This window comes from Saccostrea cucullata, unplaced genomic scaffold (assembly GCF_032062105.1).
Source record: "Saccostrea cucullata isolate Sc308-1 unplaced genomic scaffold, CSIRO_AGI_Scuc_v1 ctg749, whole genome shotgun sequence".
NCBI classification, from domain to species: domain Eukaryota; kingdom Metazoa; phylum Mollusca; class Bivalvia; order Ostreida; family Ostreidae; genus Saccostrea; species Saccostrea cuccullata.
The window spans coordinates 136,580-164,551 of record NW_026921244.1 but is presented as its reverse complement, the minus strand read 5'-3'; the positions used below and the strand labels follow the sequence as shown (position 1 = coordinate 164,551).

At 33.2% G+C, this 27,972-nt stretch overlaps 1 protein-coding gene across 7 annotated transcripts; it reads right to left on the bottom strand.

Annotated features, from left to right (window-relative positions):
• Positions 1–543: 543 nt before the first annotated feature.
• On the bottom strand, positions 544–27,972 carry LOC134259569 (uncharacterized). Of its 7 annotated transcripts, none has more exons than XM_062742172.1 (20): positions 27,820–27,972; positions 24,335–24,546; positions 23,227–23,827; positions 22,708–22,797; positions 21,359–21,547; positions 20,743–21,022; positions 20,381–20,506; positions 19,622–19,842; positions 18,723–19,156; positions 16,406–16,616; positions 15,745–15,804; positions 11,605–11,680; positions 10,213–10,443; positions 9,353–9,437; positions 8,621–8,720; positions 7,732–7,904; positions 7,041–7,141; positions 6,316–6,365; positions 3,145–3,248; positions 2,329–2,469 (listed from the first exon to the last, which is right to left on the bottom strand). In XM_062742172.1, exons 1-20 carry the CDS (start codon positions 27,834–27,836, stop codon positions 2,459–2,461), a joined length of 3,372 nt encoding a protein of 1,123 aa, XP_062598156.1. In that variant the 5' UTR covers positions 27,837–27,972; the 3' UTR covers positions 2,329–2,458. The 7 variants fall into 7 exon arrangements, with proteins under 7 accessions (XP_062598155.1, XP_062598159.1, XP_062598156.1 ...); XM_062742170.1 differs by lacking the exon at positions 27,820–27,972 and adding an exon at positions 26,255–26,413; XM_062742173.1 differs by lacking the exons at positions 15,745–15,804; positions 27,820–27,972 and adding an exon at positions 26,255–26,412.

Sequence of the window (27,972 nt, the reverse complement as noted above, 5' to 3'; positions counted from 1 at the left end):
AGCACTAATGATAAAAGATAATTGCTACAAGGCTTTATGCTAGAGATAATTAGTAATTTCTAAAATCCTTGTTCTGCTCTGCAAGACCTGTAATAAATGTCAAAGATCAAAAAGTAACATAGGAGGTGCACTATGGCACTGTCTGAGAAAGATTCTGTGAAAGTCTTAAATATCATTCAGTAGTATAAAAGGAGTTGCAAATAAGAGATGGGTACCCCAAAGTGTAATAGAAGAAGGGACGTACAGACAGACGTACAGCTAGACGGATGGACAAACATCCTGATCACTATATACCCTCTTGCTTTTTGAGCAGGGGTATAATTACTAGATTTACAATAAGCGAGTTTTGAAAAGCACTGCAGAGCATTTCACAATATGTTTTGTCATGTTCCAACTTAATTTCAGTGGAATTTTCATATAACTAAAACATCTTCATAAATACATTGTTTTAAAAATTTTCCACCATAATTCCTATGAAAACAAACTAGTCATTGTAAATTTCTACATATTTATTAAGCTCTCTGTATAAATATGTACTCTATCAAAATTAGCAAAAATTTGTTAAATGTGGTCTAGTCATTTCTATAATTTGAATATATAATAAAAATATAACATAATTATCACAGATAACAATCATGGATGGAACAAGCAGTAAAAGACAAAATAAAACATTTGATACAGCGCAGACTACATAAGATACATTCAGCATCACAAACGCTTGATTCAGACCAAAGATAATACAGTAAAACCCGACTATCAGGTAGCCTCTCAAACTTGGGGTTTCTCCTTATCTCGAACATGGCTGGAAAGTCAAATTTACTCTTTGATTTTTTGGGTCATTCATTTAAAAATGAATTCTTAAATCACAGTTCAATACAAAACAATGCATTCCCAATAACAAAAATATCATACATGCTACATGTAGTTCCATATTCTGAGGTGGAAAAAAATCTTAGCAAAACTAGTTAATAAGTCATAAACTCTGTTGACATCAAAGCCCTGAAAGGCAGCAAAAATTTCAGCAGATAAAATATATGGCATTGAGTTTCTATCACAGAAAAATGGATTACAAGTACTAAGCATTTTTACATGTATAAAAATAAATTTTCATAATCATTATGCATAATAGACAAGACACATAAATACAGCTCCCTATTTTTCCATGTGCATGTTTGCGATAATTAGTGCAAGCTCTGTGTCCTGGGTAATTAGATCATCAATTAATGTATGGCATAAATACATCATTTTCAGACAAACTTTATTTCCATGTAAGGTTACAAATAAAGTAAATTGTTGCAACTAAAATTAATTTCCTTAAAATTAATATCAAGGAGTCTTCATTGTTTCATTATCACTTTGCAATTAAAATATGTTCAAGAAAACATCAAAATACCTCTGTTTAAACTATTAACATACAGGTGAACTTTGGAGACTTGAAATTCATGTCTATTTCAAATTATACTGGAAGGTATCAACCAATTTTTCTTTAAATAAGCAAAAAACAACTCAAATCCTCTGAAATCTCAATTTTCCCTGGAGGTTGACATAAAGAGGTTTGACTGTAGTTAAAAAAACAACAAAGGATGAAAAGCATTTATATAACAATAAACTGGAATAGAGCAAAATTTCTGTGTTTTGTTAGCATTAAGACAAGCAAAACAGACCCTGTTGAATCAATTTATCGGGGGAAATCTGAGCAAATATTCAGGCTAGAAATGTCACAATGAAACACATACCCCTGCTTTCCATGCATGCCTGGCATTTTCTAATATAAACTAAAAAACATTCAAATAAAAAAAACAAAAACAAAAGAAATAATACTTTTAAAAATACACAGAACAACAAAATCAGTCAAACATTATTCACCTATGATTTAATTTGATGATACTACAGTATCTATTAATATGTATTTCATAATTTTAAAAAAATTGAAATTGATGAACTCTGCATAGCTTGTGTTCAAACACTCAAGAAAAAAGTGTTTTTCTTCAACATATATACTAGAGAAAATGTAAGCTAAATGTAAATGTGGCATGAATCCCACCCACCTCAATTGGCACAAAGAAAAAGGACAGAAATTCAAACCATCAGTTTTATCCCTCCTGCTGTTTTTCATTTGCTTTATTTCTAATTAAAAATTGCAAAATGTTTGAAAAAAGTAAGTTCCAGACTCCACTATACCACCCTAATGCTGAAAGTCATTGTTTCCCAGGCTGTATCAAATCCAACTTCCCTTGCAGAAAACATTCACACATTCATCAATCCATCACAGATTGGACACACAAAAATTAAGAGTAGGAGGAGCTAAACAGAAAGTAGGCGGAGCTACCATGATGAGAAGAGAGGTGGGCGGGGCATGGGAGGCATGAAGTCCTCATTGTGCTGGGAGCGGATCTGATCTAGGCCTGTCTGAAACTTGACATGCGGTGACATGAAAGGGTTAGGTGGACTTGAAGTTTTACCTACATCCTGCAAAAAAAAAAAAAAATTAAAAATTTCATAGATCAATATTATAAGCTTTTGAAAGAAAAATTATTTATGGGGACACATTTGTTGAAATGTTTTTCCATGTTAATTAAAAATTGATTTAGATTTTTGGTCTTGGATTGAGAACAATCACACATAGAGATTGAATGAGAAAGGTATAACAACAAACTGGCATGTTATATAGAGGATCAAATCACTTGTGTTAATGTTATATCTTCAAACATGTAAATCATTATTAATCAAATTTCAATCATGGTTATATAAACAAAATCACAAATTCTTGGAATTCTATTTCTTTGTGGAATTTCTGAATTAAAGGAAATAAATCCTAATGCACTACTTCAAAGTTTACTTGTCCATAAATAATGTCTATATCTTGATTTAATGACTAAATTTAACACAAAACATTTTCTCTTTCATAATGATAAAACATCTAAATCACTCAAATAGTTATAAATATGGTCAGAAAAAAATTATGTTCAAAATTACATAAAATCAAAGTTAAACCTATAATTTTTATTAATTAATGGGTTTGGCTCTAAGAGCAATAAAAACCTATAAACACTCTGTAATGCTACAGCAAGATTCTCAAATTGAACACAGAGGATTATTTATACTTCAGACTGGAAGAAAAACAAGCAGATGAAGACCACGCACCTCTAGGTAGAGAAGCGTACGAGTGAGGCGGGCCGACTGTTACTATACTCCTGCTGCAGGGGGGAGGAGAAGGGGGAGGCTGGGCCCACACGTATCGTACCGGCCTACAAACAAATAACCACAGCTCTAGCTAGACCTGCATCCCTCATACCTACCAAAATCCTGGATCCTCCTCATACACTACAAGACTACCACCAAAAATGAGGATGTATAAGGATGATGACATGAGAGTGAACTTTAACCTTTCCTATTAATTATGCACAAAAATATAGGTCAAAGGATCCAAGGACTTAGAGATGTACATGTTAACCCTTTTAATTTTACCATACCCCCTATTTATTTATACCAAGAATAATGGAGTTTATTATTAAAATTCTTTCAGCGACATCCATAAATAAGTTGTTTTTTTAATATAATTCATGGACTGCATTGAATTAAAAAATTTTGAGACCATTCCAAGAAATTTATCAATTAATATTTAGTGACCATCTGAACAATGTTAATATTGCCTTGGATTTTGTTAGACAGAGGGATGCAAGTCAGAGAACACACATTGATTAATTAATTAAAATCTTTTTCAGTTGCCATGGCAACATAAAAAAGATTCTTTCAATTTGACAAAAGTACATGGAAACATGTTTATATCTCAGATGCATGGGAAATATTGACATGAGTGAATTAAAGGATGAACAAATCACAGGGTAAATTGGGTATGTTAATGTTTGTCTCTGTTAATCAATCTTTAGTAAGCTCTGTACACCAAGTCTTGCATGAAAAATTATAATTTATCGCTCCACCCAAAGCTCTGTCATGCCTTAATTCACAAAAGACTTGATGTAAAAGTTACAGAGTTGGGGAAATTGGGCCCAAAATGTCCAGATCTTGTGTTTAATTGAGCACAAGCATGATGAAAAAAAATCAGCTTTTGAATGAATTAAAATAGCAGTTTATAATTGTATTTTATAAATTTCCCCCAACCCCTTTTAAAAATTCAATTAATAAACAAGATTTGAACATATTGGGATAGGTGGTGAGAGAACAAATTACATGTTCAGTGTTCAGGAGCTGATGCCAGAAGGTAGTTCAGGAAACTAGAATTCTGAAAATAAAACATCAGAGAACCAGTTCAGAGAACCAGTTAACATATAACCATCACCTCATATGTATTTAGAACATTGTAGAGAAATGATGTATATTAGTTTTGTGAAAGTTCCAACTTGCTTCAAGATAAAAACTTGTCCCTATCCTGGCCATTCCAGATTACTACAAATGTATTGTACAATATTTGGCAGAAATTGGGTTTTGAACAAGTTCGCGTAGATTTGATTTAGCGCATATCTTATCATTCTTATTTACATATATAAGTACAAAACATTTAGCATTGTACTTGAATTAGCAGTAGCGTCTTTCCGCCAACAGTGCTAAAAAGAATACACAGCAAAATATAATACGTTTACAGTATAGTTTGCTTTATAATACTTAGTTAGCTTTAATGCTTAGAAAACATATTAAAATTTGTTTGTGATCCTAAAGAATGTAAAAATAAACTGACCTTTTCTATGCATGAATAAATTATTCAATTAGAATTGCATGACTTACGCTTTTTAAGCTTTCAATTTGCGCAGTAATTTGAACATGCATGCAGCAACATTGAGACCAAATACACATCATGCACACATAAACTTTGTGATTATTTATTAAATGTTACAATGTTAGTTATTAAAATGATCGTCCAATACTTTAATTCCAATACATGTATATTTACCACTACATAGATAGTATGTGTAAATTTTAGGGATGTCAATTTACAAACTTACTAAAATCGGTACTCGGTTACTCGGATGTATATTTTTGAATATTTCTAAGCTTATTTATTAATGGATTAAACAATCTGTTTTAAAACGTAAAATACTCATTGCACTTGTACATACATTAATTAGGGTTTCCTACTCCACTAAATGACCGTTATCGCCCGTGGCAGTGTTTATACAGTAATTATCGTGACCAAGTACCTGTTACCTGGCTTTTCTCAACTTCGGCTGTCTTCTACCCTTTTTTTTGATTATCTTTAATTATTTGTTTTCACTGAACATCGTTTAAGGTCTGTTATGATTAAATATGATTATGATTAAATAAATTAGATAATTTTGTCAATTCTCCGAGAAGCCATAAATTCTCGGGAAAAGAGACAGATGATATTACACACACGACTGTTGATATGGTTGTGTTTGATTACATGCCAATTCATGTACAAATAGTTGAAGGCAAAGGTTTTAAAAAACTGATGTCCATCGTTGCACCAAACTAAAAAATACCGTCCCGTGATACTCTAAGATATATATATCATATCATATATATATGATATAATCTAAGATCGAAAAGTATACGAAAATCGTAAATCGACTCTGTCAGAACTTGGTCAAGTTTAAGTCAAACTGTACGACTGATATATACCTTGACGTCAAATGAACAAAGAGTTACGTATTACAATTACGGAGTAGCTAGATTATTTTTTTTTAAACAAAAACACCATGAACCACTCATATTTTATTTCTTGTGTTTATCAGATAAATAAATTGAACTTAAATAAATGTTGTATTAAATTTAGTTCTCATCATTGTTACAACAGAAATGCATTTACGTGTAAACCTCCTATCAGAGCATTTGGTTTTATATCTACAAGTGTTTACAATGTTTTACTTTCATCAATTTACTTGTTCTTATTTATTTACACTTATACCGAGTACCCGGGTACTCGATCGGAAAAACGTTCGAGTAACCGAGTATTAAAAAATGACCGATTTGACATCCCTAGTAAATTTACAAGCTTTGTTACACTAAGCCATTTTTATACTTGTCTTTTTTTCAAATGATTGCATGCTCAATGCTATGGAACCCCCATCCCCCTACCCCATCAGTCAAAAAAAAAAAAGAAACAAAACGAAAGATGCTATTTGAAATAATTTCTAGCTTTTTTTGCAAACAATCTGTTCTACAATCATATTTCCTTTCAATTTTTTTTTTTAAATTATACCCTGCACAGTGAACTGAAAATGAAAAAGTGCAATAACCATGCTCTGAGTTCTAAACATGTCACAGAAATTAATTTACATATCATGCATACTCAACATTATATTACGACAGACATGCATCCTTCATGTGAACTTTTACCGATTTTTATCCCTCATCGTTTTATTGTCAGGTTTGCATGACAGTGATGTCTGAGAGGTTGTAAAATAAATTTGAAAAGTTAAAAATAAGATAAAATTATTAATTAAAGAAGCAATTAAGAGCAATAGATAGAAAGATATATGATGAGTATGTACTTGGTTTTCAATTTTGTTTCCTAGTTCAAACTTAATCTTTTTTTTAAATGAATATGCATCTGACAGACCTCTTAAAATTTTTTATTCTTCTGTACGATGAACTTTAACTTTTAGATATTGTAACATCCAACAAAATAAATATTTGCATTGTAGATTATTATTTTGCTTACTGAAATTGCAAAGTACTTGAAATTAAGAAAGTTAGTTGAATCTGGGAAGGTGTTAAAATTAAAATAGGGGGGTTATATTTCAGAAGATGTGGTAATTAAGCATCAGCTCCAATAATCAATAATTAGTCACATTGTTATTTCATATTAATTAACAAACTCATATTTAGTCAATGACATATAAAACAATACAGATGTAAATTACACTTAATATCGCTTGTATGACGGAGCTGCCATGTGAAAAGTAAATATCACAAAATGCGCAAGTAAATGAATGATCAAAAAAATTACTCTAACAATTTCCCTTGCAAATCAAATGCTAAAGATTACAACAAAATAATATTCTATGTTTTAAAGCCTTGCCCTTAGATATCTTCACCTGAAATGTTATGTATGTACTTACTGCTTTGTTAACAATACAGCCATTCCCTCGTATATTGGTGGGGGTGTAACGTTTCAGTGGAGCACTACCCATCTTCTGGGCCGACCCTGCATAAGGCTGACCTGTAGAAACATGCACATATCAATTTCAAAGATGTGATGGAAAATCAAAACTTTCTCTATTTTTAACAACTTAAAAGCTAAATTTCTTTTCTAAAATTTTAATGGAAGCCAAATTGCAAAGAAAAATCTTTTAGAAAAAAAATCAGGTTATTTCATCGTGAACATTTCAATACTCTGTCTCAAAATCTCCTCTTTTGCTTCTCCTCATAGAAAATCATTCATTTACCTATTTTTGTGTACAAATAAATGCCTATTGCAGCTATTAGATGATAAATTTTTCGCAGGAGATATGTATTTGGTATGTATATAAGCAAGACAAAATTTTCATGCTTTTAATTTATAATTATATTTATTATATTCTAATAAAAACAAACAAAAGAATGGTAATTTTGTGCGAACACCATCTCTTGTAATAACACAAATATTAAAAACTTACAAATAACAAGATGTGTTTATAGAACACTATGCCACCAATGGTAACACAATTCTGGTGTGAAAAATTGTTTTACATTATATACCCCCAGGATCTTTCAATCCTGGGGCATAAAAAGTGTTTTACGGTATCTCTGTTGAATTTCTTTGCCCCTTACCATTGACTGGGTCAGGCCGTGTTGTCTGTGATCTGGACTGTCGGTTCACACTGCTGTTGTCATTCCCGTACGTATAGGGGCGGGGCTGACCTGTGTGGGGGTGGATTTCTTTCCCCGGGGAGGTACCATGGGGGTGCTTCTGAGGGGTTAACACGTTAGGTTGCTGTTTCTCCCTGTAAAACGGAAAATCAGCTTAGAATTCTACAAGTCTTAGTGCTTCCTGTGTATACTTTTGAAAATATAACTCATGTATTATGCAACATTTTGCAAGATTGAAAACTTTTCTTTTGGTGTACAAAAATAAATCTATGTTAGGTTAATGACCTTGACCTATTTGTTTAGGTACAAAAATCTGGTTTTCATTTGCTGATCTATATTTCATGTTGTCTGGTTTCGGTTGCTTGACGTACCTTTTGAGGTACACTGAGTCTGATTTGATTGGTTGACGTACCTTTTGAGGTACACTGAGTCTGGTTTTGATAGGTTGACCTACCTTTTGAGGTACACTGAGTCTGATTTGATTGGTTGACATACCTTTTGAGGTACACCGAGTCTGATTTGATTGGTTGACCTACCTTTTGAGGTACACTGAGTCTGATTTGATTGGTTACTTTTTGAACACTGGTATTTGATTGGTTGGACCTTCTGAGGTACACTGAGTCTGATTTGATTGGTTGACATACCTTTTGAGGTACACTGAGTCTGATTTGATTGGTTGACCTACCTTTTGAGGTACACTGAGTCTGATTTGATTGGTTGACGTACCTTTTGAGGTACACTGAGTCTGATTTGATTGATTGACGTACTTTTTGAGGTACACTGAGTATGATTTGATTGGTTGACGTACTTTTTGAGGTAAACTGAGTCTAGTTTTAATTGGTTAACCTACCTTTTGAGGTACACTGAGTCTGGTTTTGGTTCATTGATGTTGACTGTCATCTCTGTTAGACTGTCTGTGTCTATATTCTGATCATCGGGAATGGCTTCATCTGTTCAATGTTAAGTTTTTACATTAGTCAATTGGAAAGTGTTAAATATTTCATAAACTCATCATTTCTAAGAAAAATCAAGAAATCATACAATTTTTTCCTAACTTTTACGCCAAATCATCTCCAATGAAATACTACATGTACAATGTGTAATGTCAAAGTCTTGCTAATGTGTGGTACATGTAAATTAGGGAATAACTGCCTTCTAATTTGGTATCTGCAACCATTAATGCTGATTTAACGGTCGCAAACTGAGTTTTACCAGCGACGCATCAAGTCGGTAAAACGGATGTTTGCGATGGTTGAATCAGCATTAATGGTTGCAAATACCAAATTAGAAGACAGTTATTCCCATTCTAATGCAATCTATGCATTTTATTTGATGTTTATGTCTTATTTGTTGAATTTTATTATATGAAATACATCACAAAGCATTGTGTTTTAGCGTAGCTCTATTACGACGTCACTTTGAAAAGCTTTAAAACTCATAAATGCTCAATTTACTGGTTCAAACATCAGTGCATTATCCAATCAAAATGAGTTTTACAAAAAATTGCATTAAAATAGCCTATTCAATGCCACAATGGTACATGTACTCTTTTATTCTGGCCTATGTACATGAAAAAACCTACCTGCCACCACAGGTTGGGCAGTGGGTGAGGGCTCCTCAAATGCATTTTTTGTGAATCTATGTGCAGCTGTGGTCCAAGCTATTGCCTGCAATAAAAATCACAATTTCAGTTACATGTATGCTAACATTAAAATCTAAAATATTAAATTTGTATTCTTCTCTTAAAATACACATTTTAATCATTTCTGCTGCAATTCAATTTCACCTATATCATGTCATTTGAATGTTTATTATTGATGTAAACTAAATTAAACCATTTCTTAAGTAAACTAAATTAAACCATTTCTTAACATTTCAATATCTGAAAAAGTACCCAGGTACTTAAAATCTAAGAGGACTAGAAAAGCATCCCATAGGATAGTATCAACTAAGGTCTCATTTCCTTCAAGCCAGGGATTAATTCTTATCAGTAATTGATCTTAGAACTCTCACTTGAGACACTTAAATGGAGAAACTTATGAGTGCAGGTTTAAACCTTACAACTAATAAGGTGGCTGAGCTGTATAATTTATGGCCACAATTTTCTACTTTGGGGAGTCTATATCCGCCATAATTCAACACTGATCTGAATTTTTTCTCCCCGACAATCACAACTTTTGGTCTTATCAAAAAGAATATGCATTTATACAATATGCATCTATAATACTCTTGTAAGATTTTGTTATTAGCACCCAGCTATTCAGAATTGAAATCAAAGACAGAACAAATGGAAAAAAAATTCAAAATATTCCTACAGAGGCTTAATTTAAAATGCAAAAAAAATAAAGTGAAATGAATATTGAAAAACAATTGTACTAATGAAATTAATAAATATTATAATGATTAATTAATAAAATTAAGAAAATTATAAAATGTGCCCACCTGCCCATTGGGTTTACACAGAATGGTCGTGCACTCTGGTCCTGTACCCCATTTCTGCTGCTCTTTCCAAACATAATCTGAGGGGGGTTGGTGTAGAATGGGGTCATTTGTTCCCGCCCACACCGTGAGGGTACAGTTTGGGGGGAACTTCGTCCTGGGAGGAAATCGGTACACAGCCACGGGATGCCCTCCCACATTTTGTTGTATCATGTAACCTCCAAACTCTGCCTCCTAAAGCCAAGCAAAGGAAAAAAATTCATTGCAAAAGCCAATCATTGTATTGCTTTATCATCAGTTCTTTGTCTTGTTTGTTTATTTATGATGTAAGTAACTATAATCTTATACATGGTAAATAATCTTCTCAGTAAATTCATCTATAAATTTAAAACTTTCAAATTATCTGAAGATGAAATAAGTAAATTTCTAATCAAAATATGTATGTATACCCTTCAATTTTAATAATTAAATGCCTGCTGGCCTATTGAACATGTTAATCCCGGCTGTAAAAATTAATTAGTGCTTTTATATTTTAAACATATTTAAGAAGATTACAAGAAAAGATTTTTAAAAATATTTTAGACACAAGATTAATTTCAGTATAGTTTTTATTTTAATGTTTTTTTAAATACCAGATGATTCATTTTTCACCTAGGACTGCATCAAGCTTCCATTAAAAAAAAAGTCTCCCTTTTTTACAATGTTGACAGTACATGCCAATTTATTTGTATGCAGTGACCCTTGGTTGAAGCAATCAGATCAATGTAACAGGGCTTTTTAAAAGAGCTTATGGTTGCATGTAAATGCCGGCACATGTAAAAACAGTGGTTTAATGTTGCATTGAGTGACTTCTCAAAGCATTATTGACAGTCAGGGCAGATTGAACATGATAGCCATGTCCCAAGATATGCTAGAGTCTTTTGTTTTCAATTCATGTCTAAATATCAAACCCTAGCCAATATTATCATCATAATTATAAGCTTTAATTGTTCAGTTTATTCAAGCTGCAAGCTTGTATATTTTGGCAAATCAAAACAATTATACTGAAGAGATATATCAAAGATTTTTACTCTACATGCCATTTTAGAAATTGTTATGAGATGTCACTTTTGATAGAAAATTTTTGAATTGAAACAATTGATAAAAAATCCTGAATATATTTTTTGTCTTTTTAAAACAGATGATCAATTTTCTTTAAAATCACAACAGGTTTGTATAATAATCTTACCAAATTTTAGGTAGTAATTATAATCTAAGTAATGAGTTATTCTTTAACATATTTGCACAAAAATCAAAATTTGTTTGAACTCAGTGACTTTTCATCATCAATGTAATTAGTTTCATGTTACACATTCATTAAGCGTTACATTTATATATATGCCATTTATACCTTACCTGTTTGCTCTCATTCATTAATCGCACATATTTCCCTTCTTGATTGACTTCTAGAATTTTGATATCCCCAACAGCACTGTCAAAAGAATTAGAAGACTCCATTGTCAGTGAATATAAAGTCTCAAATCAGATTTCTTCAAAACTCCACCGGCACAATAAAAAAAAATCAAATCTGTCAACCATCAATATTTAAAGATCACCAAAGAAAATATTTAACAGAACACAAGAATAGATCCCTGAAAAAATTAACTGCCCCTGTTTTCAAAAAAGTAATGTGGGGTTTACAAGATTACAATGGTTACTAAGTGTAGCTAGTATTGATCAACCAGTAGCAGTAAGCCGGCACTGGATTTACTGAACGAAGACAATGCTTTAATCAACAGCGGGCCATTTAAATGTTCCTATCTTGCCATGGTACATATTAAAAGCATTATTTGCCCATGGCCGCTTATCAAGTTTCACCTACATACAAGTTCTTGGATCCACAGACAGTTGGCAAATAGTGCCCCGACGTCAAACAAGTTTAGGAGAAAGTTTTAAATTGATTTCCTGTGTATAAAGCTCTCAACGGTAGTGGTTTAATTTCCAATAGCTTGAGCATGGTAAATTATTAAACATTAATTATTGGTTTTTATAGTTTCTAATACTGTGTAAATAAACTTTATAGTTAATATCCTTTGTAAGAAACAAAGGAAAAAATTTAAAAATCAATTCCTCAATTTAATGCTTTATGTACATTTGGAAAGACATTTGTAGAACTTTTTAACTTGTGAGGTATGATGCAAACTCTAATAATAACTAGAATTCTTGGTTCTTAATCATGTTAATTGCATTGCATTGTTTTCTCAATTTAATAAAGAGTAGTCTTTTTTCACAAATTAATTAAGAGTTATCTTTCTTATTTAAATTTGGAAATAGTCATTTCTTTCTTTATTAAAAAAAAAATGGAAGTATTTAGCTGACATATCAAAATTATTCTGTCACTGAACCATAGTAAATTTTAGAAAGTTATTTGAAATATTAACTGTAACAGTTACATATTTCTTTGTAAGGAAAAAAAATGAAGCAGTTTTATTCCATTACAAATAGGACAGACTACAATACCTTTAAGTGTACAACTTATATTTTATTTTTTTTCAAAATGAATGATTACAACTAAAACAAAAAAAAGTTATAACAAGAGGCCCAGGGGCTACAGCGCTCACCTGAGCACATCGGGCTTGAATTTACTCACCCCCTCCCCTCTAGGAGTTCATCATTTGAACAAACTAGAATCTATACTACCTGAGGATGATTCCATATATATATCACTAATCATAGCTTTGAAGTACTTGAAAAGAAGATTTTAAAAGGTTTCCCTATATATCCCTATGTAAAACTTGGGTCGGCCATTTTGGCCCCACCCTTGCCCCGGGGGTCATGATTTGAACAAACTTGAATCTACACTACCTGGGGATGATTCCACATGAGTTTCATCTTTCCTGGCCCAGTGGTTCTTGAGAAGAAGATTTTTAAAGATTTTTCCTATATATTCCTATGTAAAACTTGGGTCGGCCATATTGGCCCCACCCTTGCCCCGGGGGTCATGATTTGATTAAACTTGAATCTACACTACCTGAGGATGCTTCCACATGAATTTCATCTTTCCTGGCTCAGTGGTTCTGGAGAAGAAGATTTTTTAAAGATTTTTCCTATGTATTCCTATGTAAAACTTGGGTCGGCCATTTTGGCCCCACCCTTGCCCCGGGGGTCATGATTTGAACAAACTTGAATCTACACTACCTGAGGATGCTTCCACATGAATTTCATCTTTCCTGGCCCAGCGGTTCTGGAGAAGATTTTTTAAAAATGCCATTAATTTTTAACAAATGCTTGATTATCTCCCCTTGGAAAAGGGCGTGGCCCTTCATTTGAACAAACTTGAATCCCCTTTACTCAAGGATACTTTGTGCCAAGTTTGGTTGAAATTGGCCCAGTGGTTCTTGAGAAGAAGATGAAAATGTGAAAAGTTTACGCCGACGACGACAACGACAGACGACGGACAAATTTTGATCAGAAAAGCTCACTTGAGCCTTCGGCTCAGGTGAGCTAAAAATCAGTGAATAAAAGAACTCCATTAATTACTTCACGCACACTAAAGAAAGACTTAAGTTTTTTAGCATAATTAGTGTGGGTGAGTTTAAGTGGGTTGTTCATATATGTCAAGGCAAGTTAACATTTCTGTGGTTTAAAGTGACAGACGGAAGAGGAAGTATCAAACAACCCAAAAAAGTTTGGTCCCTCAAAAATAGGTTTTTGTAATAGGTTTTACAGATGAACTAGGATCATTATGCTGCTTAAATATTTCATATCAAAATGAAGAAAATTTTGACAGTCATTTTTGAAGGGCCAAAAATATCTGTTACATTCAATGATTCTTTTGTTTTAAAAATATATATTTCAAACTCCTTCTAGATGTTGTGCTGGTGTTCTCTCTGTGACTGTTAAACTAAGAATTACATTTATGACCACTATACCTTAGTACGTGTGTACTAGATGGTCGAAGACGCCTGACCATTGGCCTCCTAAGAAATTTGATATTAACCTTTATTATCAATGGAAGTTAGTAATTACTCCTACATAATTCCACTATAATAGCATATATTTATGTCTTATTTTTAATTCTTTGATCAAATGATCAGTAAGTTTCATCAAGCTCTGATTTTTATAGGATGAACCCTGTAGTGACTCCGCTTAAATCAGAAAAAACTTTTATATTTTTATCAAAGTTTTTTAAATTTACCATCCAAACAAATGGAAAGGGATGTTGGGGACTATACACCTGAATACATTTTTTACAGAGATATATGCAAATGAGAAGCGTTGACAGATGCATAAAAAAAGAAAAATGAAGTTATATTTAGTTAATTATCATTAATAAAGAGAGAAGAAAATATTTTAGGCATTGGCAGATGCAGATTTGAAACAGTCAACTGGCAAAAGAAAATTTCTTTAGCAGTTTGAAACAGAGTTCCAAAGGTTTTAGATAAATACTCTCAGTCTGGCATCATAATCTGATATATCACTAATACATACTAATGCAGCTGCAGATCTAAAGCTCACTGGTCTGAAAAAAATTGGAATGGATACCATCCCAACTTGTCTGAGGCCAGTGAGCTAGAGATCTGCAGTTACTACGAACTTTATTTAAATTTATTCATGGAAACTTTTATCTTATCCATAATTTCATCAGGTTGCCAGAAATGCGAATATAAAGCAATAATGCAAAATAACAGGAATCGAACAGGAATTGAATCTTGCAGCAAGTTTTGCTTGTTAAAACCCATAAATCACTTTTTTCTCAAATTAATCCAATGCTACATTTCCCTAAAAAATTGCAGCCTTACAAAATTTGTGATTTACAATGGGGAATATCATAGAATATCCATGTCTGCCATACAATATTAACATCTATGACTCTGATATATAAGTATTTACATACTGTACGGTAATATGTCATATGCAAGCATACATTCTGCAATCATATTGTGCCTTTAAAAGATTCTCATTACTTAATGGTTACAACAAAACCTTGGCTTCATTTTTCAAATAATGTATTTCAAGAGACTTTTTCCAACAAATTGTGATTTACAGACCTGGATCCCTAAATTTCTCTTACTCCAAAGACCCATTGGTACATGTACAAGTATACATACAGTGTACTGTATATATTTTAACCTTGATTTAAACTTCAAAACAATAGCACACATCAGAAGTACAAAAGAATACACTTTGTCAAAAGAGTAAACCAGTTTCTGACCCTACATCCATAATGAAATAGTATTTGAGAAACAATCGTATTTAACATGAGGATGAATGAAGGCAGAATTTTTATCATTTTGCTTAAAATTTTCAAATTTAAAATGCTGACCAAATGATACAGTTACAGAAATTGGTTCACTCCACATACCAAGAACATAACACCCCCTGGCAATATACTAAGGTCAAACTGATGCATGCTGGGAAAACTAATAGCAGTGTGGGAACACACGCATCCATTATAATAGATTGCAAAAGCACTATATCTACATAGGGTGGGCAAATATGGAAGAAAAGATAAAAAAAAAGAATTTATAAGCAAGCAAAAGGTGGGAGGTGTACCTAAATACAAGAGCGTCCTTGGGCAGTAAGTGTTGTGGATACTCGGGGGTCTCGGAACGACTGCAAAAGGGCAGACTAATTACATCAAATTGTAGTCATTCATTTCTATTTGAAATTAAAATCATTTTGGTATTAATGCATGTATTTCCTATCAAAATACATGTATGTTGGGTTAGGAAGGAATTTTATTCTACAAGTTCTTGAAATAAATGCCTGATATTAAATAATTAATATTATGCTATAGAATAAAAGTTTAAACATTCATGTATCTTTTAGTTTTTTTAACTTTAAAGTTTTGTTTTGGCTGTCTTTTAAACATGATCTCACTTTCAAATTCTGAGATATGTGTGATTAACATTTTTTTCCCTGCAGTAACAAATATTTGGTATTTTGAGAGACCAAATGAAAACTTAGTAGAAATTAATTTTCTACTTGTATGTGACTTAATTCTGAATCATACATAAAATCAAAAGCTGGTACTACATGTATTATACACAATAGAAAAATATAACTGCATAATATCAAGCATACAGAAGATGAAAAAAATTGATAAACAAAGATAACTCAAACTTCTACTCTTCAATACGTACTATATTTGGGTTATATATATCAATAAATACACAATATGGTCATGTGACAGTCACATGACTGAAGGTCTTACCTGGATGTGGCAGTGTTGTAGTCATGGTACACTGAACTCTGATACTTCTCCATGCTTGATTTACTCCTCTGCTGTTTCTGTGGGGGCGGGGAGGGGGCGGTGTACAAGGTCTCCCGGGCAAGGTCACGGAACATCTCGTCAAAGTAATCCTGACCTTGACCCATGCTGGTGGGAATAAGAGGGACGTTCTGACCTCTGACATGAGCCCCAGCTGTTGCCAAAAACAAAATGTGATGAATGTGTTAATGCAAAAATTACAGTTGAACTTTGGTATTTCTAACACCAATGTGTCAAATACCATGGATATATCGAAAGTGACTTGGAAGTCCCTGCCACAAATCTTTTAAGTATTTTACCCTGAATTAATCTCGAATACTTGGATATCTCAAAATTTCTCATAGGTCCCATTGAGTTTAAGATATCGAAGTTTTTTTGATAGTAGTGAAAAGTCTCTGCAACTTTAATATATTACCCCTGCCTGGTACATGTAAAAACCAACTTGTCAATTGAATTATGAATGTTAATTAAGAGACGGATGTGTTTTTTAACTTCTAAACATAGCTGTTTATTAAATGTGTATGTAAAAAAACATGAGTGACAATGTAGCAAAATAGAATACAATTTACAAGTTTGTTTTGCAAGTCCAAAAAGAATGTGCTGCAATCAAGCCTTCCTTGCTAGCAAACAAAGACAGTGTGTTGTTGAGGATGCATGCTGTATTAACTCTTTTCTTAGAATTTGAAAATGAAATGATGACACACTCTAGAAATTAAGTTATTGCCAAGTCCAAAAAAGAAAAAGAAAAAGAAACAAATTGATCATTAATTTAACAATCCAATTTTTTTAGTCTAAGAGCAAAGAAGTTGAGGTGCCTTTAAACACAGCACTCGTGTGAGGATACCTTTATACTGTTGGGGGGAGGGGCATGGGCTGTCAGTGCTGTCACTCACAGTGATATCAGAGACCCGCCTACATATTGGTGAAGAGTAATATCTATCATTTTTTGGTCTCTCTGGGATTTTATAAATATTTCTAGCCGCCTCCCTTGATTCGGTATCTTTTGAGGAGGAGTATTTGGCACTCAGGGGCCTCCTTAAGGGGGGACTATTTGGCTCCTCTGTAATGTAATCAAATAACTGGAATATATCTATTACATCCACTCAATATTATCTTCTTTATTTCTTATAAACGAAAACCATTGCTGTTAATCATTCAGTGCACCCTATTAAGAAAGTCATCAGTTTAGATTTCTGAAGCAGTAGCTGTTTCATTAATGAAATATACCGTGATGTACATTTCATTTATAAGAAACTTTAAGTTAACATACTTAATCCTACTTTTATTATCATTATTATTTATATGGATATAAATGTAAACAAAAATTTTTCTTTCTATGTTAGTATTGCATGAAATTAACGTTCTAGCTTTTTCAGAAAATTTTTATAAAATTGAAATCAGGCCCGCGCGCATCCGTTTTGAGGTAGCCGCATTGCCGATTTTATTTTTTTTGATAAAATAAAAAGTTGGTGTTTCCCACAAGAAAATATTAATTATTATTACTGCTATTATTATATTAATACTGCAAAATTAATTCCCATATTAACAATCAAAGAAAGCATTATATTGTTTAAATATTCCCATAGGAAAAAAAATCTGGAAATCATTCAACATATGTAAAGGATCTAACAATTATGCAGCACATGCAAATTCAAAGCAGTGAACAATCTTTACAATGAAAACTTCAAATTTCTATATCTTTGAAAATATGAGTGCAGTTAGTTTCTCTCCCTCATTCTGTGAATATTTGCTTTTCTTTGTTCTGTTCTATTTTTTTTCCAACCAGTAAATAAATTCATGGTCTCTAAATGGACATGCATTATCAAGACAATATACAGATGTTGTACTATTACCAAATTGAAAATCATGCATTAATTCTGTAAAGTTTGCACATGCATTTATGTATCATAATACTTTATATTCAATGTAACTTAAACTACCAGACTTCCTATGTGCAATGTACCTGATTTGTTTTCAGCTATGGATTTTGGCAACTTTGCCTTCTTCACAATAATTGGCAACTTAAAGTTCCCTTTCAGACCCAAAATAATTTTTCCCTTAATTTCTGCAGGCAAAGTACAAAACATGTTATCTTAGCTTGTGTTCAGATATTGGGTAAAATTAGTATTATTGATGTAAATAAGAGTGACAATATTCAAAAATATCTTTCAGCTTATTCCGCATTAAAAAAAAAAAAAATACATGTATTTCTAAAAATATTTCTCAATACAAAAGATACAGCAGCAAACAATCTAATTACCTGGGGCAGACTTGGCTCTCATCACTGGCCCCACAGGCCGAGGGGTGGTGGGGGGTGAGGGCTCAATCTGCAGTTTGTTGTAACTGGGCGTTGTCTGGTATGTATATCGAGTCCCTCCCCCAAAATACTCCAGCCCCACACCGGCTGCGTCCAACTCTTCTGAGGTCACGGGGTCATACTGAGGAATGTACTCGTTGGTCAGATTTGGGGCGGTCAGTGGTGCGAAGGAGGGGGACATGGGAGGGGCAGACGGCTGGGTGTAGGCGGTCATGGACACAGCAGGTGGAGGGGCATAGGTCATCGTTTCTGCACAGGTGACAGCGGCAGTGTCTGCTTGAGTGGTGGACGTATAAGCTTGAGTGGGGGAGCTATAACCTTGAGTGGGGGAGCTATAGGACATAGTGTTTGTGACCTCCTCGGATGGTACTTGCAACCTGAAATGGTAAGATAATGTTCAGTTATTACCGTATTAAAGAATAACAAAATTCTTTTGAAATAATGGTCAGACAAAAAATTAGATTCTTTTATTCATCACGAAACTATTTGCTATCTACAGTACGGATTACTGTCTTGGTTTCATGTTCATGACTGAATAACCTAGTTGTCTTACTCATGAAACAATAAAAAGATATAATTATCAATTCTAAAAATAAATTCAAATTTTTATATTAAATATTACATAATTTACTAGACTCACACTAAATTTTATTTATTTGCTAAAACCTAATGATAAATTTTTTTATAACCAGATACTTAATTTCATCATTTTTGCTTTGAACAAATTAACAACTTTTACCATTTTTGAAAAATCCATACTAAGCATTGGAATTAGTAAGATCCCCCCCTTTTTATACCATATGATCCAAATAAATAATTCTAAGGCAGATTATTTTACTGACCTTTTTTCCTCCTCCTCCAGAAGAGCTTTCAAGGCACTGATCTCTGCCTTGAGTGGCATGTGACAGTCGTGTGTCTGGCTTGCCTCCCTTAGCTTTACAAACAGCATGTCCTGTACGTCCTTAAGTTTCTGTGACATGGCTGCCACCTGTTCTGTGGCCCGCCCTCTCTCCTGGGCCACCATCTCCTCTAGGGACTGCTTCTGGTGGTTCAGGTTCTGAATCTGTGCAAGATAAAAATTATTTTTTCCCTAAAATACTACTCAGGGTGAGTTACCATGGTATTGAAAATACTCTCTGCTTTTATAATTTAAAATGGCTGCAGATCTGTAGCTCTCTGGTCTAAAAAAAATTAGAATGGACAACCAGAGAGCTACAGTGCCACCCATTGAAAAAAAAGTACATTTATTGCACACAAAAAAATGAACCATTAACTTTTCTTGATTTTGTCCTTGAGCTGCAGATCAGCAGCTACTGTAAACCAACTTTCATTCACGTGCGAGTAATATTCGCGAGTTTCACGATCTACTTTATATCGCAAAAATTAATCGCCATGAACCAGTCATTCTGCTTAGTGTTTATAGAATATGTTTCCTCAGTCGCGAAAATTGATTGTTGTGGATAGATTTTAAACTGATGAATGGCGAATAAAAGATGATGCAAATAATAGTTGGTTTACAGTGTATATCTCAAGGACTACCGGCATATCAATGATTTATACATAACACATTATCTTATTGCTTGATGAAATCTAAAAGTTACCTGTCCTTCTAGGGAAGTAATCTTAGCTTTAAGTTCCACAATTTGCCCTAAGATCTGAGATTTCTCTGTATTTAGTCTATCAAATGTTTTGGCATCATTTTCCATTTGAGTTTTCAATGCAGTTATCTAAAATTAACACAAAATTAATGTGTTATCACATATATCATAGAAAAGGAATTAAATCATAAAAGAAACTTTGAAAGAATATACATTGTATTCAATGATTATGGTTGCCAGTGTAAATTTTCGAAGTCTACCAATGAAATATATCTCAATGTTACAAAGTTAGCATTAATTCCTTTCAAAATTCAGCAGCATTTAACAACATTTGTTTTTAGAAATTTACTAAGAGACCGACATACATTTCTGTTGTAGTTTTCCTCCAGCTCGGCCTTGAATCGGGCCATTTCCTCCTCTGCAGATTCCCTGACCTGCTGGAGCAGGGCCGACATGGATGTGTCGGATTTCCCGTACTGTCGGATGCGGGTCTCCAGACTGAGTATGGTAGCGTTGGCGTTCTCCAGTCGTTCTCTCATTTCTCTGATCTGCTGGCCCTGAACTTGATTATCAAACTCCATCTTTTGGGACATTAGGTGCGCCTTCTCTTCCGCTTCCTGTCTCATCAGCTGCTCCTTCTCGTATCTAAGGAAGCCAGCAAACAAATTTGGTTTAAAAAAAAAAGAAATGATCTGTTACCAAAATAATAAGATCTTTTTGAATTTTTTAAAAATGGGATAAAGTTATCTTTACTGCACTAGAATGAAAATAACCCAGGGAATTTTTTTCTCTTATATTACACAGGACAAAATGTAACCCCAAACACCTGTAAATTCTCAAAAATGGACCCGTGGTCAAGCTCTTTGAAAATGAGGCTATTAACGGTAACTAGGTCACAGTCGATCAGCACCAATCTTAGTATTAGAAGTAAATCCACGCCAGTGGAGAAACAATTTTTTTAATATTCCTACTTCAACAAACCTGCGCTTCAGGGTCTCAATCTCCCTTGCCATTTTTTCAGTGTCTCTGGTCAAAGTGTTGATGTCATCGAACGGTCGCCCTGAACTCCTCCTGGTTTCTGAAACTTCGTTTTCTAACGACTGGATTCGTTTATGACTGATGTTAACTTCCTCCATTAGTTTCCTATTTTTCTCTGTTTCCACCATTAATCTGTCAAAAAGAAAACGAAATTTTAAACACACATATTTTTCAAATTCTCACATCATTTTAAAAGTCATATACATGTACACTGTACATGTATGATATGAAATTCAGTAACATAATTTCTTAAAATTTAAAGTAAAAATATCTGAATTATGTGTACAACTGAATTTAGACATTTATAGCACAAACAAGATCAATAAAACAATTCATAGGGTACAATATACATTTATTACACCTGATAGTTAAATGACAAAAAATTAGGTCATGAATGACAATGGTTGAAACATTAAACAAGGTATTAAGTAGGTAGGTATGGGGTTTACAACACAAGGCCTGAAACATCATTAATTATGTCACACAATAAAGTAAGGGGGGAGGATTTCTCTGGATTCCTACCTTACATCTGGGTCTTGTTGGAAGTAACTGTTGAGACATATATTACATTAATTTTAAAAATAAAATAAGAAACCTTTTAAGATTTCTCTGACAGCCCTACTTTTTGAAACTTCACCAGCTAACTGCAGCATAGCTGTTGTTACTCTATAAAACATATTCCTTATTTTCATTCTGCTTTTTTGTTGTTGTCTTTTTCCTCTAAATTCTTTTTTTAAGCTCGACTTGTCTAATAACATTAAAAAAATCATGGGGGTGGTTGGGTGGGCAAGTGTTAAAATCTACAGTAATGTTCCTAGATGCTGTAAATTCAAATTTCATTGCTGGAGAGATACAATTACTCAATAGTGAATAGTGCATTGTAGTTTATGGGGAAATCTGCATGCACAGACTTTTTTTTAATTAAAGCAATAAATAATTAATTGCCATCTTCTTTATCATACTTTGAGGACACAGTACATGTATATATGTAATAACCTATGTACAGTGTACCTGTATATATATTGATATAGATAAATTATTTTAATCTACATCTATATGTTTATTTCATTTATATGTATCTTAAAAATTATTTAAAGATATAGGTTCATTCATTAAAGACAGTTAGACATAGATAAATATTTAAGAACAATTAAACCCATTTTAAATTTGCCAAGACAAAAATGTGTTACGTGTTTACATTAATGCTGTCTTTTTTTTTTTAATCTCCCTGGTTTTAAATTTACTCTGTAGTAAGAAGGTAAAAGGCCTGTTAGGTGCCAAAATAGAATTACCTGCTCTCTAGATCTAAGGCAAACTGTTTACTCTTGTTATACTGCATTTGATACGAGTTCCTTTCTTTTGTGACATCTTCCAATTGTTTCCTACAGAGAATGAATACTTTTATATGAAACAAGATTAAAAGGAAAGATGAGTGTAAAATTTTAACATTTTACTGAATTATTGATCCATATTTATGTTTAAATTAATTATTTTCTGCAAAGTTTTTTTTTCAGATTTCATATGGAAATTTTTTTTTACAATTATTCCATTGTAAATGTGTAAGTTCTAAATATGGCATTTATAGCACATCACAAACAGTATACATTCAGAGGATGGAACATTGATACTAAGTTAACTGAAAGGCGACTAAATATCTACTGAAAGGTGACTGAATGTTTACTGAGAAGCAGAGCTCTACCATTCAGTGATATTTCATTGACACTTCAGTTGACTGAATGGTGTAGGTTCCTTCTGTTACATGTACATGTATATATTATTTCTAATTCTCCAGACCTAAAATTTTGCACTACCTAACATTGTCCAGTTCTCGTTCATATAGATCCTTCAGGGTGGCCAGCTCATCCTCTAAGACCTTCGTAGACTTAATGAAAGATGTGGCGTCCACTTGGTGTCCACTCTGTTCTCGGAGATGACGGACCTTTGAGATGTACGCCGTGAAGCGGTCGTTAATCCGCTGTAACTCCTCGCGTTCCTGTGTGCGATTGCACGGTTGCTGGACGTGAGTATTTGAGTAATGCTCGGTCATTCCGTAGCTCATTTTGTTGGGGCTGGGAGTAACCTTGCGTACAGAACCTGCACTATAGCTCCTGTGGCTGTAACGACTCGAGTAGCCCGAGTCCACTCGAGCATATGGATTCTCCACTATGGGAGTTACGATCGGTTTGTCTGTCACGTTTGTGCAGCGACTCTCTGGTCGCAAATGAGGTTCAGAACTTGAAGACACAAAATACACTTGTTTGTTAAATGGTTTTGTGGAGGGTGAAGTCTTTTCCTTGAGGAAACTCCTTGAGGTAACAAATGAATGCCTGGATTGAGGTCTAAGTGGTTCTTCTACAGTGGCGGGGGGTTCGGGCTCAGGAACTGGTTCTTTTGTATCAACTTCCTTGGTTTCTGAAAGGAAGAAAATGTTATTTTCATCAAAAATGTTTCTTTGAAAGATGTCTTAGTACAACTTGATCAGAATAAATCTCAAATAAATGATCAAAATTATAAACAAATACAAAATTCAATACACACAAGTTTTACTGTTTGTTTACTAATATACTATTTTTCTTTTAGTCAAATTTATGTATACAGTAAATGAAGTAAAATTTATAATAAATGTATCTGTTGAACAAAATGTGATTTTTTTTTGTGAACATTGAGTAAACAAAAAAAATTTTGCTCCATTATGGCCATGGAGGAATTGCTAACCTATAAATACAGTAAAACTCGTTTAGTACAAACATGGATATTGTGAATTTATGGATATAACGAAGTTATCTTGGATCCCCAGCTATATAAATTTAACGAATTCCTTATACAGATATAACAAATTACGGATGTAGCAAAGTAATCTCACAGGTCCCAGTGACTTCGTTATAACTGAGTTTTACTGTACACCTTCCACAAACTGACCTGAGTGGTTATATTCCTTGTTGCTGCCTGAGTTGTTGAGTGAATGCTCCGCTGTCCCTGAATAGTCAAGTTCCGGGATTACCAGCTGGAGGGTCTGCTTCTCGTCGGGGGTGGAGGATCTAAGAAGGTGCTGGGGGTGGGGCTGTAGATTAGGGTCACCGTCCCCTAGGTGTGTGATAAAGGGATTATCCTGTGATGGACCCCCACTCAACCTATAAAACACATACCACACAGCTGTAAATTTATCAGATGATTTCTGTTCTTTTTTGTCATGGGGCAATTGATTGCAAAAAGAAAATCAATTGTATCAGGAGGCCTGGTAGACTGATTGATGTTTTCTCATTACAAGTTCATGATAAGACCTAACTTTGCTAAACGTCAGCTTTTCATGTGTCTTGCATGGTTCTAAGATAGAAAGTAGCTTATTTACTGAAAGTGAATCTGAAGTTGAATTCTTCTGATCAACATGTCCCTAGATCAAATATTGTAATTATATTCATAATAAATGAAATTCAAACCATTCTCTACTTCATTTTAATGTCATTAAAATATGCAGTGACAATTAAAATATCCTTAGAATCCCTTGCACTGCACTTAAACCTTTTAATAAGTGGTATAGAGTGTTTGACACAATACAAGAAGATCCACTTCAACATTAAAGCCATTGACATTACTTTTAAGAACAAAACTCTTCACGGCCACACCCCCAATGAATGTAACATATACACTACAATCACTGTATTTAAGGAAGAATGCTCTTATTTTATTTTCACAGACTAATTGAGTCGGCTAGACAGTTAGTGACCTTAGACTGGGTAAAAGGGACGATAAATATTTGGTAACTATACATATAAGCACTTCACGACTGGAGCACCCCATGTAATATAGAGTAATGGCTGTTGTTTATTTTAATGTTCCGTTTTATCCAAACATGGGACATTTAAATGCACCTCGCATTCCCCATATCAGCGATGAACACTTCCTTACCAAAACTTTGATTCCGAGTTACGATAACAATGTCAAACAAAAATGTCACAAATAAAATCTTCAATCATTGATGGACCCTATTTGAAGTACCTCAAGCAAATATTTTATTTGTTGGAAAAGGTAGATATATCATCTCAACAAAAATTGATTTTTCATCAAGTCTTACTCTTATCACTATATGAGACTAGCTTTTGATTAACTCTGACTTGCGGAAAAAACTCAGCATTAACTTGGTTTGAATTTTATACATTTTAAATTCACATAATTATTTTTTTTCTTTTTTAATTCATATGCAGGTTGTATACGTGTACTTAAAGATAATTTTTTAAACAATTCTTTTTTCAGTTTGACTGTTCTCTTTGAAATCGGCACTTCAATATCAAGAGAACAACAGAATAATGGAAAAATATGGATCTGCAAAATCAGATGTGCCAACCATATCCAAACACCATAATGGCATTATCTGTCAGCTAGTCCTAAGTCTACATGAATTATTCATCAAACGACAAAGCAGCTTCTTTTTTTCCTTTGTAGTACCCAGTCTGAGAAAATATTGATTCTATGATGAGAATAAAATAATATAAAATAAAGGACAACTCCTCATTATGTTGCATATATAAAAGTAGACTCTCATCTCAATTCATGGTTATTATTTGAAGGTTAATTCTTTCATGTCTAAACGGTTTGCTTGGAAGGATATTTGTAAAATGTCTGAATGAAATACAATAGATATTCAAACAATCAACTTTATTTGTCAAACTTCAAACATCACATGCAATGGAGTGGTCAAATAATGAAAAATTTATGACTGTGAAAACTTGAAAGAATTTGATTTTGCTTAAATAGCAGAATAAAAAGCTCAAGTCTCTAGTTATGAGTCAATATCATTCAATGGTTAACAGGAAAATCAACACAAAATTTCCCCCCACTTACTTTGACAACTGTTTAAAAGAATCCTTTTTCTTCTTGTGTTTTGGAGGCATTCTAACTCAAAAGATTTTCTCAAAAATTATTGCAATCTCATCCACTAGGCAAAAGAGTTAAGAACTTAAAAATACACAGATCATCAATCAATGCCGATTCCCATGTCTCTAATAGTAAAAACAATGTATCTATGTATAGCTAATAAATCCATACGAGTCTATGGATCTAATGTAATAGCCTTGTTTCTGTTAGACACGCTTCAGTTCTCAACAAGTTCTTGTCAGTGTTGCCAGTCCATTTGTAGTATTTTAAACATAAACCCATTTCCATAATCATATCTGACTAGTTTTAGATAAATCCTTCTATTTATCAAATGAAGATAATCCCCTGACTTTAATACAAACTCTAACAAAAACAGTAACTTGCTGGGTGTCTACCTTTAAATTTTTTTTCAAATTGAACAAATGTAAGATATTTCAAAGCTTAACACTTACAGGCGAGAGACAACTATTTTGAAATTTTGAAATTGTTGGAATACTGACTTGAGCAACCTTGTGTTTCTCAAATGAAACATTCCATTTTGTGTTGGAAAAAAAACTCACAAATTTGAAATTAAGATACAATCAGATGAATCTTAATCTGTTTAAAGTTACATATTTGTTATGTTTTTTATGACTAATACATAGCAATAAAAACACAAAACAGAAAAAACTGTCTCCATCCACAACAAGGTACAGTACATGAAAAACATGCTTACAATTAATATAAGGGCCAGGAAGGAAAGATTTTGCTTCCTCATAAGTGTAATTTGTTTAATCCATTAAGTTTTTTACTATATATTTTATATATTTTTAAATCACTTGCAGGAAATGAAAATCACTTCAATTATGTACCAGTAAGCCTCCATTTATTGTTCGCTATAAGACTGTTTTAATGCAAGAAGTACTGAATGATCTAGACAAGAAGTACTGAATGACCTTGACATGTGATGATGTCATGACCTATATGACCTCAGATCTTTCTCTCTGAATTGACTTAAATGGTATTTCTATAATATCACCTGAGTTCAACACTAATCTGACCAGGGTTAAACATCATAACTGAATCAAAAGCATAGCATTCTAAAAGGACAAACAGAGAAACATAGAGTTTTCCAGAATAATACAACCCCATCCTTTACCAAAGGCCAGAGAAATAAAGATACAGGTATGGGAAAAATTATCCGGGTAGTATTATATTACAGCTATTTGTCTTAATTTTTCTTTTTCAAATATACACTGTAAATTATGCTTTAAAGGCAGCTAGGGGGTGGGGGTTGGGGTATTATAAAAAATAATAGTTAGGGGCATGTGAAGTGATCAATTCTATTAAAGAAATTGACATCCTGCATAGATTACTACATCAAATGTAAAACCCACTAACTATGCACCAGTTGAATAAATCACCTTAATTCAAAGTTTATCATTGGCCTTGAGAATACACTGGCATGCTATGAATACCAACATGGAAAGATTTTTAAACAGTTTGAATACCATCCTCTCTACGCAAAGACTGAAAAAAAATCCATCTCTCACCTTAGCACCTGGGCCATTTAATACACAATTCAAGTGGAACAACTGCATTTAAAAAGAAAATCCACTTTCAATGAATATCCCTGCCTACATAACTTCACCTCATGCTTGTCAAAGATTTTTTTTGGCTGGCAACGAGGGACGTCCATGAGTAAA

Excerpts from the sequence above, each read along its gene's own strand:
- LOC134259569 (XM_062742170.1), bottom strand. The coding sequence starts at position 26,304 with ATGCCTCCAAAACACAAGAAGAAAAAGGATTCTTTTAAACAGTTGTCA. Across the intron at positions 21,548-22,707 it reads GCCTTAGATCTAGAGAGCAG|ATTAATGGTGGAAACAGAGA; the intron begins GTAATTCTATTT and ends TCTTTTTGACAG. Across the intron at positions 10,444-11,604 it reads TAATGAATGAGAGCAAACAG|GAGGCAGAGTTTGGAGGTTA; the intron begins GTAAGGTATAAA and ends GCTTGGCTTTAG.